Raw genomic sequence first — 15,560 nt, 5'->3', positions numbered from 1 at the left:
TCACGTAGAGACTCATCATTCTCCAATGACCGCTTTGTGTTCGGGAATGAGATGATTCTTAATTTCCATTAGATATTCTCACCGTTGCAATTGCAACACGGTGTTTTGTTATCTCGTATGCAATGGCATATCGTTTCGTCCGAGTTCGAAGAGGACAAGTTTGCTTCATGATAATTAAGTATCCCCTTGTTTTCTGTTTGCTCGGTCCCTTTTTCTCTCGGATGTTGTTACTCCGCGGTGAAGCAAGTGGACCAAGTTATAGGCGTGAAGACACTGAAGATTAGCTCCTCATGTAGCAATACATTATATGCAGAAAGAGGGAGGAGATCAATTGATTCTGAAATACAAGGACTCCGTAGGAACTCAGATTGATTTAAGCCAATTTTGATGTTCATTGTGAGTTAATCTCCCATTGCTTTGTTGGTTACCCTCGCCTTTTGCTTTATGAATGCATCGAGTGGCACCAAACTGTTGTGTTTTAAACTATTTCCATCCCGTCAATAAGCACGCGGTCCTACTGGCAAAGGGATTGAGGGGCAGGGACGCTAATATCACAGGTGAGAGGTTCGACTCCCGCGCTCTACAAGAGGCAGAGCAAGAGTCAGAGGCTGTGGAATTCAGAGATATTGAAAAGGCATAGATTTATTTGATAGCGGACCAAAATGAATGAACAAGCATAATCTTTCTTACCGAATTAGAAATGAAAATATTCATTTCCCACCGAAAGCATAGTCAATCTTGTGAGCCCCAGGGCCACGGCAACGAATCAAGAAAATCACACGCAATTTGTTTCTCGCGACTAAAGAAGTGGTCGGGCTTATTGGGCCGCGTTGACCCTTGAGAAATGCTCACCCCAGAAAATCTCGGATCGGACTCGAGAGCTCGGAATACGGGCTACGCCGATGAAGAATAGCAAAGCCCTCGTATCCAAACACCCCTCCGGCCGGCCTTGCTCCAAAAAACCAGTCTCTCGGCTCGGCTCGGCTCGGCTCGGCTTTTATTTGACTCGCCGCTCCTCGTCGCGGTCGCCGTCGTGGTCGCCGTCGCTTCCACGGATCATCATCAAAGCACAAGACGAAAGAACAAAGCGCCATTAAAGCCTTCTCGGAATCCTCGACCTCCTCTCGCTAGCTGGACCTGATCCGTTGCGTTTTCCGGTCGGCCATGTTCCGTGCCCGCGCGACGCCCTCGCCGCCGCGTGATCTTCACGGCTCGCTGCGGCGAATCCCCTCCCCCCCGCCGCTCCGGAGGGACGATGGTGAACAAGTTCCTCTACGACTTCCGGTTCCTCCTCCTCGCCGCGGCGGTGGCGTTCATCTACATCCAGGTGATTTCTTGGTCCCCGATTCCCCTCGCGATCTGGAAATTTTTGCGGTTTTTGAGTTACCGATCGACGTGCATTTGAGTTACAGATGCGTCTTTTCACAACACAATCGGAATATGCCGATCGACTTGCTGCTGCTGTAAGTCCATCCTAATACCTCATGCCGGTCTCTCATTCTGGATTGATGGCCATTTGAACCTCTAGCTTTGTTTCCAAAAGGATACACATTCAATTTTTAAGAAATGTACTTAGTGAACTTCTCATGTGCAGCCAGCATCTAGACTCTCAAGTTAAGTAATTATAAGCTTAGGTAACTTCAGATCTGCAACTCTGTCAGCCTATTGAATATGAAAAAGAAATATTGAGAGTGTGTGGTGGAACCTTTTCCTTACCGTGTGGGAGGAACCATTCTGAATTTGTCATATTGAGCATCTATTTGACAATGCTTAGTGCTGAATCTGTCTTTCATCCAACCTCTAGTAAATTTACAATCTTGCTTGAAATATCGATTTGGGAAGAGTCAATCCGTTCGAGTGAGAATAGGAAACCCCATTAAATGATGGTAGTAATTCTCATGTATCGTGTTTCTATGGTTAGTCAAGAAGTAGTACTGGTGGACCCATTACATTAATTGGTTGGGATGGTCTTATTGTGCTGCTGTCCTTTGGGAGGAGTAGCTTCTGAGAGGATTAACACTTAAATGATGCTAGCAATTCTCATTTATTGTGTTTAACGATTGAGTTAAAAAGTTCCAATGGTGGGCCTGTTTCATTTTTTGGTTGGTTTGGTCTTTGGATGGTCTTGTCATGTATACGTGCTTCCTATGCTTCTGTCCTTTTCGAAGGAGTAGCATGCTATAATTTATGAGAGAGAGGGAGGGAGCGGCAGACACCAGAAATCTAACGTGTGCGTCCCCCCTCTCCTGACCTACATGCACTAGAAATCATCATATATTTCTTAGATACGTCTTTCATTTTACAGGTTGAAGCCGAGACTCGTTGTACAAGTCAAATGCGAAAACTAATTGATCAGATAAGCATGCAAGAAAGCCGTATTGTGGAGCTAGAAGGTGTGATAATTTGCTTGTAAGCATGTGTTTCCCTCATGTTGTTTCTGTAGAGGACCGGAACTATATGGATTGTATGCAAGCTTGCAGCATATAAATCTTTTAGTATTTGTCTGGCTGCGTCAGGAAAATCGCATTCCGCATTTTCTGGATTCTGCCAATTTGGAGTTTGATAGCAATTGTTGTGATGCAGTGCTTTACTTGTAGAAATTCAAAATCTTACTGAGCGACTAAAACTGAAGGAGATTAGTTATCATTCTTGTGCTGTGAAGTTCTACTACTTAACCTCTCTTTGATGTTGGAAGAATCCTGATTCATCCTCCCCAATCTGCAATTTATTTGTTTTTGAATGTGCCTTGATCTATTTTGCTGGTGGAATGTCTTAAGCGCTGCTAAAGTTTCTGTTTTGCTAATCTTGCAGTCAAAGGCCTTCAAAGATGTACGGACAAAATACAAGTCTTCTCTTGACAATAACATGTTACTTATCTTCACTAATTTACAAATTCAATTTTGACAGTCTTGCTGATATCTTTTTGTTGGATATATCAGACCCAAGTGGCAGCAGTGGTGATCGTGGCATGCAACCGCGCTGATTATCTTGAGAGGACCATTAAGTCTATCTTGAAATATGGCAAATCTGTTCTGTAGAGTCTTTTTTGTTTATGAGAGCTTAAGGCACTCTGTACAGATCAGTTCTCCTATTATTGGATTCTTTTCATTTTCCAGTTATCAGAATGCTGTTGCTTCAAAGTACCCACTTTATGTATCCCAGGTAGTATACCCTCAGTTCCTGTTCTAGCAAAACAAATCTAGCAATCCTTTATTGCAGTGCTAGCTTTCCCCCCGGCCCCTCTCCTCCTCCTTTAACGTTTTTGTTCCGAGATATTTGTGTTTGACCACAAAGATTGTTTCCGTAGGATGGGTCTGATCCACAAGTTAGAAAGAAGGCCTCGAGTTATGATCAGTTAACCTACATGCAGGTGAGCCACTGAGGTCTTTCACGGAACACGTTTTGCTCAATTGTTTCTTTATCATCTGAAAATCATGAAACTGAGGGGAGAGAGCTGTTTGTCATTGGACCATGTCTAAGATGAAAGTTGTAATCCTGAGCTAGGTTCTTTTGCAGAGATTTTAGTGCTTGCCTGCCTGTGTATCTGAAAAATAACTCGAGTTCATTGCAGCATTTGGATTCTAAGCCGGTGCAAAACCGAAAGGCCTGGGGAGTTTTGATTGCATACTCTACAGAAATTGCACCCGATATCGATTTCTTCTGCTATTGCTTTGATAGGTTTTTGTGCCAATCTCATGCGCGTTCATATCAGGGCATGACGAATGGGGCATTGGATGAACTATTCCACAAACATAACCTCGATCGAGTAAATCATGCTTGAAGGTGAACATGTTTTTTTTTTTTTCTTTATTTATTTTTGCTGGGTTGCTTTCACTGCATCTAAAAGCGAAGTGCCTATTCACAATCTTTCACCTGATCGCAGATGATACGGAGATTGCACCGGAATTTTTTTATTGCTTCGAGACGGCAACAACAACAGCAGTTCTCATAGAAAATGATTTAAGTATGAGTTCTGCGGACGCCTAAGCTAATAATTAAAATGAATTTATCCTAGTGGCCACCGTTCCTTCTACGGACGCGCCCCACCTCCCCGGACGTGGAGGTATATTGGGGCTTCTCTTCCCTGCTTCCCCATGGTACGCCCTCTTCTCTTCTCGGCCCCCTCCTCACCCAGTTCTGCTATAAAAGATCGGGCAAGAAACTGTTCTTCTCTATTCGAAAACTTCAAGAGGAAGGCTTCTCATTAACCACCCACAAAAAAAAAAAAAAATGAGAAGGAAGACGTTAAAAAGGATGTGCCATCTGCAGCTGCTCATCCTTCTCGCCTCCGTGGCCACGGCCACCGCCGCCGGCGCCGGCGTTCACGCCGGCACAGCGTCGTACTACGGCTCTCCGTATCTACGTAAGTCTTTGACCCAAAGAAAAAAGGATTAAAAAAAGAAGAAGAAGAAAAGAATAGCTTCCTATGTCACGTTCTTCTTGCTGTTTGATTTAGCGACGGTGTGCAACGGAGATGATCCATCCCAGCTTCCTTCGAACGGCATGTTCGCGGCGGCGGGCGACGAGCTATGGGACAACGGCGCCGCCTGTGGTCGGGAATATACGGTGCGCTGCGTCAGCTTGTCGCGGTCTATCCCTGGAAACTGCACGGACGATGATCCGATCAGGGTCAAGATCATCGACTGGGCACGCTCGTCGAAATCCGCAGCGGCGGCGTCGGCGTCCAAGCAGGCCGGCGAGGAGGGCGGCGCCGCATTGGTCCTGTCCGAGAGAGCGTTTAAATCGATCGCTAAGCCGTTCGCGGATTCGATCGGTGTCGAATATCAAGCGTAAGGGAACAATTCTTCCTCTTCTTTTTGATCAGACGCCCTATTCAAATTGAATTGCGCGATGATGTTGGGGGTGTGCGCGGCGGAGGTGAGGGGGAGGGGTTGATGACGGTGGTGCTACGGTGGTTTTTGTTTTTTTTTTGGGGTCGCTTTCGCTTACAGTGGCGTTTGAGGGGGTTGGGTTTTTTCTGGTGTGGCTGCGGTGCACAGTAAGAGCGGGACACGTCACCTCGACGGTAACACGGGGATTTTCATTTGATCTCATCTTTTGTGTACGTGCAGGGTCTGATCCTGGAGATGTGATCGGTGCTAATGATTTGGATTCATTCCGGAGAAGCTTTTGGTAATTAATGGTTTTGATTGTGTAGGCGACACACATCAGCTGTTCATACATTCCATGGTTTTGACCGGTTGTTGTTGAAGATTCTTGCCCCTTTTGTTCTTTGTTCATACTTTATTGTATAAGCACTGCCATCTGGAGGTGCGATTTATTGGTTCCGTCTCTCTCGTCTCAAGAAGCACTCGTTCTTTTGTTCATACTTTATTGTATATAAACACTCGTTTTTGCTCGGTGAGCTAACAGCTTTCTAGGATTTCCAGTTCCGACGCTCGGTCTAAGATTTTTTTGTAAAACATAAAGTCGAGCTTGGAGTATTCTGTAGGCTTTATCTATTCTGCTTGGCCACTAAGGGTGCGAATGGTAACCATTCTGCTCCAGAAATCAAATTCTTACCAGAAATTGATTTCTGGAATTCTTACCAGAAATTGATTTATGGAGAGAAATCTGTTTGGTAAAACATGACTAATTCTGCTCCAGAAATTGATTTCTGGAATAGAAATCTATTTTGATTTGTTGATTTTTTTTGCACCTAAAAAAAATTAAATTTTACTCAAAGTGGGTGGTCACATGTATTATAAGCCATTCTGTAAAGTTTTGAAATTTTTGATTTTTTTTAATTTTTTTTTTGCACCTAAAAAATTTTAAATTTCACTCAAAGTGGGTGGCCACAGGTATTCTAAGCCATTTTGTGAAGTTTTGAATTTTTTTATTTTATTTATTTTATTTATTTTTTTTAATTTTTTTGGGCACCTAAAAAAATTTAAATTTTACTCAAAGTGGGTGGCCACAGATATTCTAAGCCATTCTGTGAAGTTTTGAAATTTTTTATTTTTTTGGGCACCTCAAAAAATTTAAATTTCACTCAAAGTAGGTGGCCACAGGTATTTTAAGCCATTTTGTGAAGTTTTGAAATTTTTTATTTTTTTGGGCACCTCAAAAAATTTAAATTTCACTCAAAGTGGGTGGCCACAGGTATTTTAAGCCATTTTGTGAAGTTTTGAAATTTTTTATTTTTTTTTTATTTTTCTTTTTTTTTGCACCTAAAAAAATTTAAATTTCACTTAAAGTGGGTGGCCACAGGTATTCTAAGCCATTCTGTAAAATTTTTTATTTTATATTTTTTGATTTTTTTTGGCACCTCAAAAAATTTAAATTTTACTCAAAGTGAGTGGCCACAGATATTCAAAACCATTTTATAAAATTTTGAAGTTTTTTATTTTTATTTTTATTTTTTTGGGCACCTAAAAAAATTTAAATTTCACTGAAAGTGGGTGACCACAGGTATTCTAAGCCATTCTGTGAAATTTTGAAATTTTTGATTTTTTGATTTTTTTTGGCACCTCAAAAAATTTAAATTTCACTCAAAGTGGATGGCCACAGGTATTCTAAGCCATTTTGTGAAATTTTGAAATTTTTGATTTTTTCATTTTTTTCATTTTTTATTTCTTGTAAAAAAGGAAATTTGGGTTAGAATGCATTCTGGAAGAGAGAAGCTATAAAAAGTAGCTTCTCTTTTTGGGCCAAAACTCATTATGGAAGCAAAAATTCATTCTAGAGCAAAAAAAAAGAATGAAGTTTTACCAAAAGCGTTTTTATTCCAGAATGCAAAAATTGCTCCAGAATGCATTTCAAAATTATTTTAACAAACGCATTGCTTCGGAATGCATTCTGGAGCGCAATTCTGCTCCAGGAATGGATTCCATGCGCGCCCTAAACTTCGAAAAGTAGAGGCAAAAGGACATCGCTCTGTCCAGTTGGATGAGGACCACCAGGTGGTTTCTAACTAATCGAGCAAACTTGTTTAATGTTTACCTAGTCATTAGGGAAGCAATCAGACAATCAAAACCACTGAACTCACAGAACCTTGATCGCCGCTATGCGTAGAGGACTAGCTGTTTTTCCAGCGGAAGGTACTCCTACGCAATACGTATTTGCACCCTTAGGAGATTCGTGCGGTAAGCACTCGTAATTCATGTTAAAAAGCAAATATTGTGTGATCTACAATCCGCATTTGGCTTTCGTTTTCCTGGGAAAACAAGTCTTTTGGGTGACTGAAAGGTGTGGAAGGCTTTTGTCAGACGCATCTAAAGGAGCCAAATGATGTAAGGGTCCAATGTTTTCTATTTGGAATCGACCGTGTCCTTTGCATAGTCCAAAACCTCAGTAGAGCAATAAAAAAACGTACGCTCATCCCTCAAAGAATATTCTTCGGTGATAGCAAAATTAATTAAACTGAAAACCTCAATTTTGTCGAACAGGATTGGGGGAAGGTTGCTCGAGACAATAAAAGAATGGTTTAAAGAAGTTCGTGATAGCAACTTATCAATTGCATGTAACCGTCCAACATCTAAGAAATTTCAATTGTCGGATTCATGGAATTTTCATCTTAAGGTACGAATATACGCACCAGTTGATTTACAATGGTATCTCCAGCTTCCAAGACCATGTATAAGGACATTGCAGGCCATACTAATAATTTTATGATAACATTTCCCCCTTCATCTCTGTTTCATATATCAACTATCCGAACTCCTGGGTGACATACTAGGATTCCAGAGGTTAAAACTCTGAAATTGTAATTAAGGTCATGAACCCAAGAGTATTAAAGGAGAACAAAGAGTCCATCAAACTTTTGTGGTGAAATCTAGTATCGAAACTGTTAGACTTTTTGTGTGAAATCTAGTGACTAGAGAGCCTATGACTGGACTACCTAGCGGAAATACAGGAACTGCTTCCTGATCATGCTGCTATTTTAAGGCAAAATACATTGGATGGCTAGCATTGTTGAATCTTTTTTGGTTTTTACTGTACCAGTGAAGAAATTCAAATTCTTTGGCCTTTAGATGTAGTTAAAGCTGTCTCGCTCTGATTGGCCTCTCCAGTGTACAATAATCATTTTTGAAATTAGAATCATTCCACCGAGATTTAATTCACACGTTGTGTGGATCATCTTTCTGAGAATCATCCTCTACCCATCAGGCAAGCTATGGAAGTTGAACGGGAAGTGATAAGGACTTCAAATAAACTTCATTACAAAATCATTTAAAGAATTGATACATCTGGTCAATGTACTAACAAAGAAATGATTGTTGACCTATACTGCCTTGATCATAGCATCATACTATGAGCAGCGGCGAGAAGAAAACACGTTAAGCAAAACTCTCTGTGAATCTTCAGTTAGACCTCTTCGTGTGAGTGAGACTGTATACTCCATAATTGCTGCATCAAATGGCAATGCGATGATGGGTTCATCACTTGATAATCCATACTCTTCTTCTGGCAGTTTGAACCACTCTTGAAAAATTCAAGTGTTTAGAAAAGCCAAGGGGATGGCAAAGCATCTCCTGTCGGTGATATAGATTATAGAGTGAACCTTTTTACTCGCTTCCAGCGCATTCGACATGCCTTTCAAGGTCTTCTTGTTCTTATAGGATTCGTTTTTCTTCCAATGACAGCGGTCTCTTGCCACTTCCTAGCTACTTTGAGGAGTTTCTTGGTGCTGATCATGTTGCCGTACGTGTGAAGTGTGGAAAGGAGGATTGAATGTGGTCCGAAAGGGATACTTTTGCGGATTAGAGTCAAGACTGTGTTCTGTGGAGGGCATGGGAGTAGTTGTTTATGTAGGTGGAAGACTTGAGAAACTTGAAAAAAAGTTAGCTAATCGAGTTCAAGAAATGTGTGAGCAATTCCTTTTCCATCAATATCGGTGATCTTTTGCCATTTCCTTGCTACTTCGAGGAGTGTCTTGTTGCTAATCATGCTGTCTAGCCTGTAAAGTGTCGACATAGGGGACCTTGAGTGAATTAATGAAGATTTTAGCTGGATGAGCACAAATTAACCGGTTCTGTTGAATGAGTGAAAACGTATAGTCATAAGCTATTTCTATAAAGTTATATGGTGATGACCGATGTTCGATCCTTAGGTTATACGGTCCAAGCTTGATGCTTTGCATTGGGACTATCTACCTTTGTCTGACAGCAAATATAAAAAAGGCAATAGAAAGAGGAAACCGAGTACAAGAAAGACTCGAAACTAAAGTACAGTTTTCATGACTAAAGAATGAGATTTCTGGTTGGATGATTCCTAAGTTAGTTATGAATAAGGTCTAGAAGTTGCCAAGAAGCTGCAGCTGAGATTCCCTCTCCTAGTAGGACATATCCTAAGGCCATGTAAAAGATACAGATCTGTTAAAGGAACTATGTTTCATGAAACTTCTGAAAACACGAAAAAAAAGCCTCTCTTTCCCGAGGCAGAGCCTACGTACAAAACTACAAAGGCTGTTAAATTCCAACACGAGGCATTAATTTCACGTAGAGACTCATCATTCTCCAATGACCAGTTTGTGTTCAGGAATGAGATGATTCTTAATTTCCATTAGATATTCTCACCGTTGCAATTGCAACACAGTGTTTTGTTATCTCGTATGCAATGGCATATCGTTTCTGTCCAGTTCGAAGAGGACAAGTTTGCTTCATGATAATTAAGTATCCCCTTGTTTTCTGTTTGCTCGGTCCCTTTTTCTCTCGGATGTTGTTACTCCGCGGTGAAGCAAGTGGACCAAGTTATAGGCGTGAAGACACTGAAGATTAGCTCCTCATGTAGCAATACATTATATGCAGAAAGAGGGAGGAGATCAATTGATTCTGAAATACAAGGACTCCGTAGGAACTCAGATTGATTTAAGCCAATTTTGATGTTCATTGTGAGTTAATCTCCCATTGCTTTGTTGGTTACCCTCGCCTTTTGCTTTATGAATGCATCGAGTGGCACCAAACTGTTGTGTTTTAAACTATTTCCATCCCGTCAATAAGCACGCGGTCCTACTGGCAAAGGGATTGAGGGGCAGGGACGCTAATATCACAGGTGAGAGGTTCGACTCCCGCGCTCTACAAGAGGCAGAGCAAGAGTCAGAGGCTGTGGAATTCAGAGATATTGAAAAGGCATAGATTTATTTGATAGCGGACCAAAATGAATGAACAAGCATAATCTTTCTTACCGAATTAGAAATGAAAATATTCATTTCCCACCGAAAGCATAGTCAATCTTGTGAGCCCCAGGGCCACGGCAACGAATCAAGAAAATCACACGCAATTTGTTTCTCGCGACTAAAGAAGTGGTCGGGCTTATTGGGCCGCGTTGACCCTTGAGAAATGCTCACCCCAGAAAATCTCGGATCGGACTCGAGAGCTCGGAATACGGGCTACGCCGATGAAGAATAGCAAAGCCCTCGTATCCAAACACCCCTCCGGCCGGCCTTGCTCCAAAAAACCAGTCTCTCGGCTCGGCTCGGCTCGGCTCGGCTTTTATTTGACTCGCCGCTCCTCGTCGCGGTCGCCGTCGTGGTCGCCGTCGCTTCCACGGATCATCATCAAAGCACAAGACGAAAGAACAAAGCGCCATTAAAGCCTTCTCGGAATCCTCGACCTCCTCTCGCTAGCTGGACCTGATCCGTTGCGTTTTCCGGTCGGCCATGTTCCGTGCCCGCGCGACGCCCTCGCCGCCGCGTGATCTTCACGGCTCGCTGCGGCGAATCCCCTCCCCCCCGCCGCTCCGGAGGGACGATGGTGAACAAGTTCCTCTACGACTTCCGGTTCCTCCTCCTCGCCGCGGCGGTGGCGTTCATCTACATCCAGGTGATTTCTTGGTCCCCGATTCCCCTCGCGATCTGGAAATTTTTGCGGTTTTTGAGTTACCGATCGACGTGCATTTGAGTTACAGATGCGTCTTTTCACAACACAATCGGAATATGCCGATCGACTTGCTGCTGCTGTAAGTCCATCCTAATACCTCATGCCGGTCTCTCATTCTGGATTGATGGCCATTTGAACCTCTAGCTTTGTTTCCAAAAGGATACACATTCAATTTTTAAGAAATGTACTTAGTGAACTTCTCATGTGCAGCCAGCATCTAGACTCTCAAGTTAAGTAATTATAAGCTTAGGTAACTTCAGATCTGCAACTCTGTCAGCCTATTGAATATGAAAAAGAAATATTGAGAGTGTGTGGTGGAACCTTTTCCTTACCGTGTGGGAGGAACCATTCTGAATTTGTCATATTGAGCATCTATTTGACAATGCTTAGTGCTGAATCTGTCTTTCATCCAACCTCTAGTAAATTTACAATCTTGCTTGAAATATCGATTTGGGAAGAGTCAATCCGTTCGAGTGAGAATAGGAAACCCCATTAAATGATGGTAGTAATTCTCATGTATCGTGTTTCTATGGTTAGTCAAGAAGTAGTACTGGTGGACCCATTACATTAATTGGTTGGGATGGTCTTATTGTGCTGCTGTCCTTTGGGAGGAGTAGCTTCTGAGAGGATTAACACTTAAATGATGCTAGCAATTCTCATTTATTGTGTTTAACGATTGAGTTAAAAAGTTCCAATGGTGGGCCTGTTTCATTTTTTGGTTGGTTTGGTCTTTGGATGGTCTTGTCATGTATACGTGCTTCCTATGCTTCTGTCCTTTTCGAAGGAGTAGCATGCTATAATTTATGAGAGAGAGGGAGGGAGCGGCAGACACCAGAAATCTAACGTGTGCGTCCCCCCTCTCCTGACCTACATGCACTAGAAATCATCATATATTTCTTAGATACGTCTTTCATTTTACAGGTTGAAGCCGAGACTCGTTGTACAAGTCAAATGCGAAAACTAATTGATCAGATAAGCATGCAAGAAAGCCGTATTGTGGAGCTAGAAGGTGTGATAATTTGCTTGTAAGCATGTGTTTCCCTCATGTTGTTTCTGTAGAGGACCGGAACTATATGGATTGTATGCAAGCTTGCAGCATATAAATCTTTTAGTATTTGTCTGGCTGCGTCAGGAAAATCGCATTCCGCATTTTCTGGATTCTGCCAATTTGGAGTTTGATAGCAATTGTTGTGATGCAGTGCTTTACTTGTAGAAATTCAAAATCTTACTGAGCGACTAAAACTGAAGGAGATTAATTATCATTCTTGTGCTGTGAAGTTCTACTACTTAACCTCTCTTTGATGTTGGAAGAATCCTGATTCATCCTCCCCAATCTGCAATTTATTTGTTTTTGAATGTGCCTTGATCTATTTTGCTGGTGGAATGTCTTAAGCGCTGCTAAAGTTTCTGTTTTGCTAATCTTGCAGTCAAAGGCCTTCAAAGATGTACGGACAAAATACAAGTCTTCTCTTGACAATAACATGTTACTTATCTTCACTAATTTACAAATTCAATTTTGTCAGTCTTGCTGATATCTTTTTGTTGGATATATCAGACCCAAGTGGCAGCAGTGGTGATCGTGGCATGCAACCGCGCTGATTATCTTGAGAGGACCATTAAGTCTATCTTGAAATATGGCAAATCTGTTCTGTAGAGTCTTTTTTGTTTATGAGAGCTTAAGGCACTCTGTACAGATCAGTTCTCCTATTATTGGATTCTTTTCATTTTCCAGTTATCAGAATGCTGTTGCTTCAAAGTACCCACTTTATGTATCCCAGGTAGTATACCCTCAGTTCCTGTTCTAGCAAAACAAATCTAGCAATCCTTTATTGCAGTGCTAGCTTTCCCCCCGGCCCCCCTCTCCTTCTTTAACGTTTTTGTTCCGAGATATTTGTGTTTGACCACAAAGATTGTTTCCGTAGGATGGGTCTGATCCACAAGTTAGAAAGAAGGCCTCGAGTTATGATCAGTTAACCTACATGCAGGTGAGCCACTGAGGTCTTTCACGGAACACGTTTTGCTCAATTGTTTCTTTATCATCTGAAAATCATGAAACTGAGGGGAGAGAGCTGTTTGTCATTGGACCATGTCTAAGATGAAAGTTGTAATCCTGAGCTAGGTTCTTTTGCAGAGATTTTAGTGCTTGCCTGCCTGTGTATCTGAAAAATAACTCGAGTTCATTGCAGCATTTGGATTCTAAGCCGGTGCAAAACCGAAAGGCCTGGGGAGTTTTGATTGCATACTCTACAGAAATTGCACCCGATATCGATTTCTTCTGCTATTGCTTTGATAGGTTTTTGTGCCAATCTCATGCGCGTTCATATCAGGGCATGACGAATGGGGCATTGGATGAACTATTCCACAAACATAACCTCGATCGAGTAAATCATGCTTGAAGGTGAACATGTTTTTTTTTTTTCTTTATTTATTTTTGCTGGGTTGCTTTCACTGCATCTAAAAGCGAAGTGCCTATTCACAATCTTTCACCTGATCGCAGATGATACGGAGATTGCACCGGAATTTTTTTATTGCTTCGAGACGGCAACAACAACAGCAGCTCTCCTTAACAAAAAAAAACAACAGCAGCTCTCATAGAAAATGATTTAAGTATGAGTTCTGCGGACGCCTAAGCTAATAATTAAAATGAATTTATCCTAGTGGCCACCGTTCCTTCTACGGACGCGCCCCACCTCCCCGGACGTGGAGGTATATTGGGGCTTCTCTTCCCTGCTTCCCCATGGTACGTCCTCTTCTCTTCTCGGCCCCCTCCTCACCCAGTTCTGCCCAGTTCTGCTATAAAAGATCGGGCAAGAAACTGTTCTTCTCTATTCGAAAACTTCAAGAGGAAGGCTTCTCATTAACCACCCACAAAAAAAAAAAAAAAATGAGAAGGAAGACGTTAAAAAGGATGTGCCATCTGCAGCTGCTCATCCTTCTCGCCTCCGTGGCCACGGCCACCGCCGCCGGCGCCGGCGTTCACGCCGGCACAGCGTCGTACTACAGCTCTCCGTATCTACGTAAGTCTTTGACCCAAAGAAAAAAGGATTAAAAAAAGAAGAAGAAGAAGAAAAGAATAGCTTCCTATGTCACGTTCTTCTTGCTGTTTGATTTAGCGACGGTGTGCAACGGAGACGATCCATCCCAGCTTCCTTCGAACGGCATGTTCGCGGCGGCGGGCGACGAGCTCTGGGATAACGGCGCCGCCTGTGGTCGGGAATATACGGTGCGCTGCGTCAGCTTGTCGCGGTCCATCCCTGGAAACTGCACGGACGATGATCCGATCAGGGTCAAGATCATCGACTGGGCACGCTCGTCGAAATCCGCAGCGGCGGCGTCGGCGTCCAAGCAGGCCGGCGAGGAGGGCGGCGCATTGGTCCTGTCCGAGAGAGCGTTTAAATCGATCGCTAAGCCGTTCGCGGATTCGATCGGTGTCGAATATCAAGCGTAAGGGAACAATTCTTCCTCTTCTTTTTGATCAGACGCCCTATTCAAATTGAATTGCGCGATGATGTTGGGGGTGTGCGCGGCGGAGGTGAGGGGGAGGGGTTGATGACGGTGGTGCTACGGTGGTTTTTTTTTTTTTTTTTTGGGGTCGCTTTCGCTTACAGTGGCGTTTGAGGGGGTTGGGTTTTTTCTGGTGTGGCTGCGGTGCACAGTAAGAGCGGGACACGTCACCTCGACGGTAGCACGGGATTTTCATTTGATCTCATCTTTTGTGTACGTGCAGGGTCTGATCCTGGAGATGTGATCGGTGCTAATGATTTGGATTCATTCCGGAGAAGCTTTTGGTAATTAATGGTTTTGATTGTGTAGGCGACACACATCAGCTGTTCATACATTCCATGGTTTTGACCGGTTGTTGTTGAAGATTCTTGCCCCTTTTGTTCTTTGTTCATACTTTATTGTATAAGCACTGTCATCTGGAGGTGCGATTTATTTGTTCCGTCTCTCTCGTCTCAAGAAGCACTCGTTCTTTTGTTCATACTTTATTGTATATAAACACTCGTTTTTGCTCGGTGAGCTAACAGCTTTCTAGGATTTCCAGTTCCGGCGCTCGGTCTAAGATTTTTTTTCGTAAAACATAAAGTCGAGCTTGGAGTATTCTGTAGGCTTTATCTATTCTGCTTGGCCACTAAACTTCGAAAAGTAGAGGCAAAAGGACATCGCTCTGTCCAGTTGGATGAGGACCACCAGGTGGTTTCTAACTGATCGAGCAAACTTGTTTAATGTTTACCTAGTCATTAGGGAAGCAATCAGACAATCAAAACCACTGAACTCATAGAACCTTGATCGCCGCTATGCGTAGAGGACTAGCTGTTTTTCCAGCAGAAGGTACTCCTACGCAATACGTATTTGCACCCTTAGGAGATTCGTGCAGTAAGCACTTGGAATTCATGTTAAAAAGCAAATATTGTCTGATCTACAGTCTGCATTTGGCTTTCGTTTCCCTTGGGAAAACAAGTCTTTTGGTTGACTGAAAGGTGTGGAAGGCTTTTGTCAGATGCATCTAAAGGAGCCAAATGATGCAAGGGTCCAATGTTTTCTATTTGGAATCGACCATGTCCTTTGCATAGTCTAAAACCTCAGTCGAGCAATAAAAAACAGTACGCTCTTCCCTCAAAGAATATTCTTCGGTGATAGCAAAATTAATTAAACTGGAAACCTCAATTTTGTCATCCGGGATTGGGGGAAGGTTGATCGAGACAATAAAAGAAAGGTTTAAAGAAGTTCGTGATGGCA

The 15,560-nt window shown here is 42.6% G+C and overlaps 3 protein-coding genes across 3 annotated transcripts; all 3 read left to right on the top strand.

Annotated features, from left to right (window-relative positions):
- The first annotated feature begins 1,065 nt into the window (after window positions 1–1,065).
- On the top strand, window positions 1,066–3,781 carry LOC130137295 (alpha-1,3-mannosyl-glycoprotein 2-beta-N-acetylglucosaminyltransferase-like). The gene is made up of 8 exons (XM_056308080.1): window positions 1,066–1,327; window positions 1,413–1,463; window positions 2,306–2,393; window positions 2,812–2,846; window positions 2,940–3,016; window positions 3,117–3,162; window positions 3,308–3,370; window positions 3,572–3,781. The coding sequence occupies exons 1-8, from the start codon at window positions 1,256–1,258 to the stop codon at window positions 3,779–3,781; spliced, it is 642 nt and encodes a 213-aa protein (XP_056164055.1). The 5' UTR covers window positions 1,066–1,255.
- A 418-nt stretch (window positions 3,782–4,199) lies between these two features.
- Window positions 4,200–4,997, top strand: LOC115668892 (EG45-like domain containing protein). The gene is made up of 2 exons (XM_030590250.2): window positions 4,200–4,363; window positions 4,457–4,997. The coding sequence occupies exons 1-2, from the start codon at window positions 4,231–4,233 to the stop codon at window positions 4,792–4,794; spliced, it is 471 nt and encodes a 156-aa protein (XP_030446110.2). The 5' UTR covers window positions 4,200–4,230; the 3' UTR covers window positions 4,795–4,997.
- Window positions 4,998–10,494: 5,497 nt separating this feature from the next.
- LOC130137290 (alpha-1,3-mannosyl-glycoprotein 2-beta-N-acetylglucosaminyltransferase-like) lies at window positions 10,495–14,268 on the top strand. Its single transcript, XM_056308076.1, has 10 exons — window positions 10,495–10,763; window positions 10,849–10,899; window positions 11,742–11,829; window positions 12,248–12,282; window positions 12,376–12,452; window positions 12,553–12,598; window positions 12,743–12,805; window positions 13,007–13,201; window positions 13,744–13,837; window positions 13,934–14,268. Exons 1-10 carry the CDS (start codon window positions 10,692–10,694, stop codon window positions 14,266–14,268), a joined length of 1,056 nt encoding a protein of 351 aa, XP_056164051.1. The 5' UTR covers window positions 10,495–10,691.
- Window positions 14,269–15,560: the final 1,292 nt, after the last annotated feature.

The sequence above is a fragment of the Syzygium oleosum genome, unplaced genomic scaffold (genome assembly GCF_021117445.2).
Source record: "Syzygium oleosum isolate NSW1041296 unplaced genomic scaffold, Sole_v2.1 Sole_v2.02, whole genome shotgun sequence".
Taxonomy (NCBI): Eukaryota; Viridiplantae; Streptophyta; class Magnoliopsida; order Myrtales; family Myrtaceae; genus Syzygium; species Syzygium oleosum.
This window is presented reverse-complemented; position numbering and strand designations above follow the sequence as displayed.

What these genes read in the sequence shown, in the direction of transcription:
- LOC130137295 (XM_056308080.1), top strand. Translation starts at nt 1,256, where the DNA reads ATGGTGAACAAGTTCCTCTACGACTTCCGGTTCCTCCTCCTCGCCGCG. An exon ending in TGGCGTTCATCTACATCCAG is followed by an intron (nt 1,328 to 1,412) that starts GTGATTTCTTGG and finishes TTTGAGTTACAG; the next exon opens with ATGCGTCTTTTCACAACACA. An exon ending in ATCAGTTAACCTACATGCAG is followed by an intron (nt 3,371 to 3,571) that starts GTGAGCCACTGA and finishes AGTTCATTGCAG; the next exon opens with CATTTGGATTCTAAGCCGGT.
- LOC115668892 (XM_030590250.2), top strand. Translation starts at nt 4,231, where the DNA reads ATGAGAAGGAAGACGTTAAAAAGGATGTGCCATCTGCAGCTGCTCATC. An exon ending in CTACGGCTCTCCGTATCTAC is followed by an intron (nt 4,364 to 4,456) that starts GTAAGTCTTTGA and finishes TGTTTGATTTAG; the next exon opens with CGACGGTGTGCAACGGAGAT.
- LOC130137290 (XM_056308076.1), top strand. Translation starts at nt 10,692, where the DNA reads ATGGTGAACAAGTTCCTCTACGACTTCCGGTTCCTCCTCCTCGCCGCG. An exon ending in GATGTACGGACAAAATACAA is followed by an intron (nt 12,283 to 12,375) that starts GTCTTCTCTTGA and finishes TGGATATATCAG; the next exon opens with ACCCAAGTGGCAGCAGTGGT. An exon ending in CTACAGCTCTCCGTATCTAC is followed by an intron (nt 13,838 to 13,933) that starts GTAAGTCTTTGA and finishes TGTTTGATTTAG; the next exon opens with CGACGGTGTGCAACGGAGAC.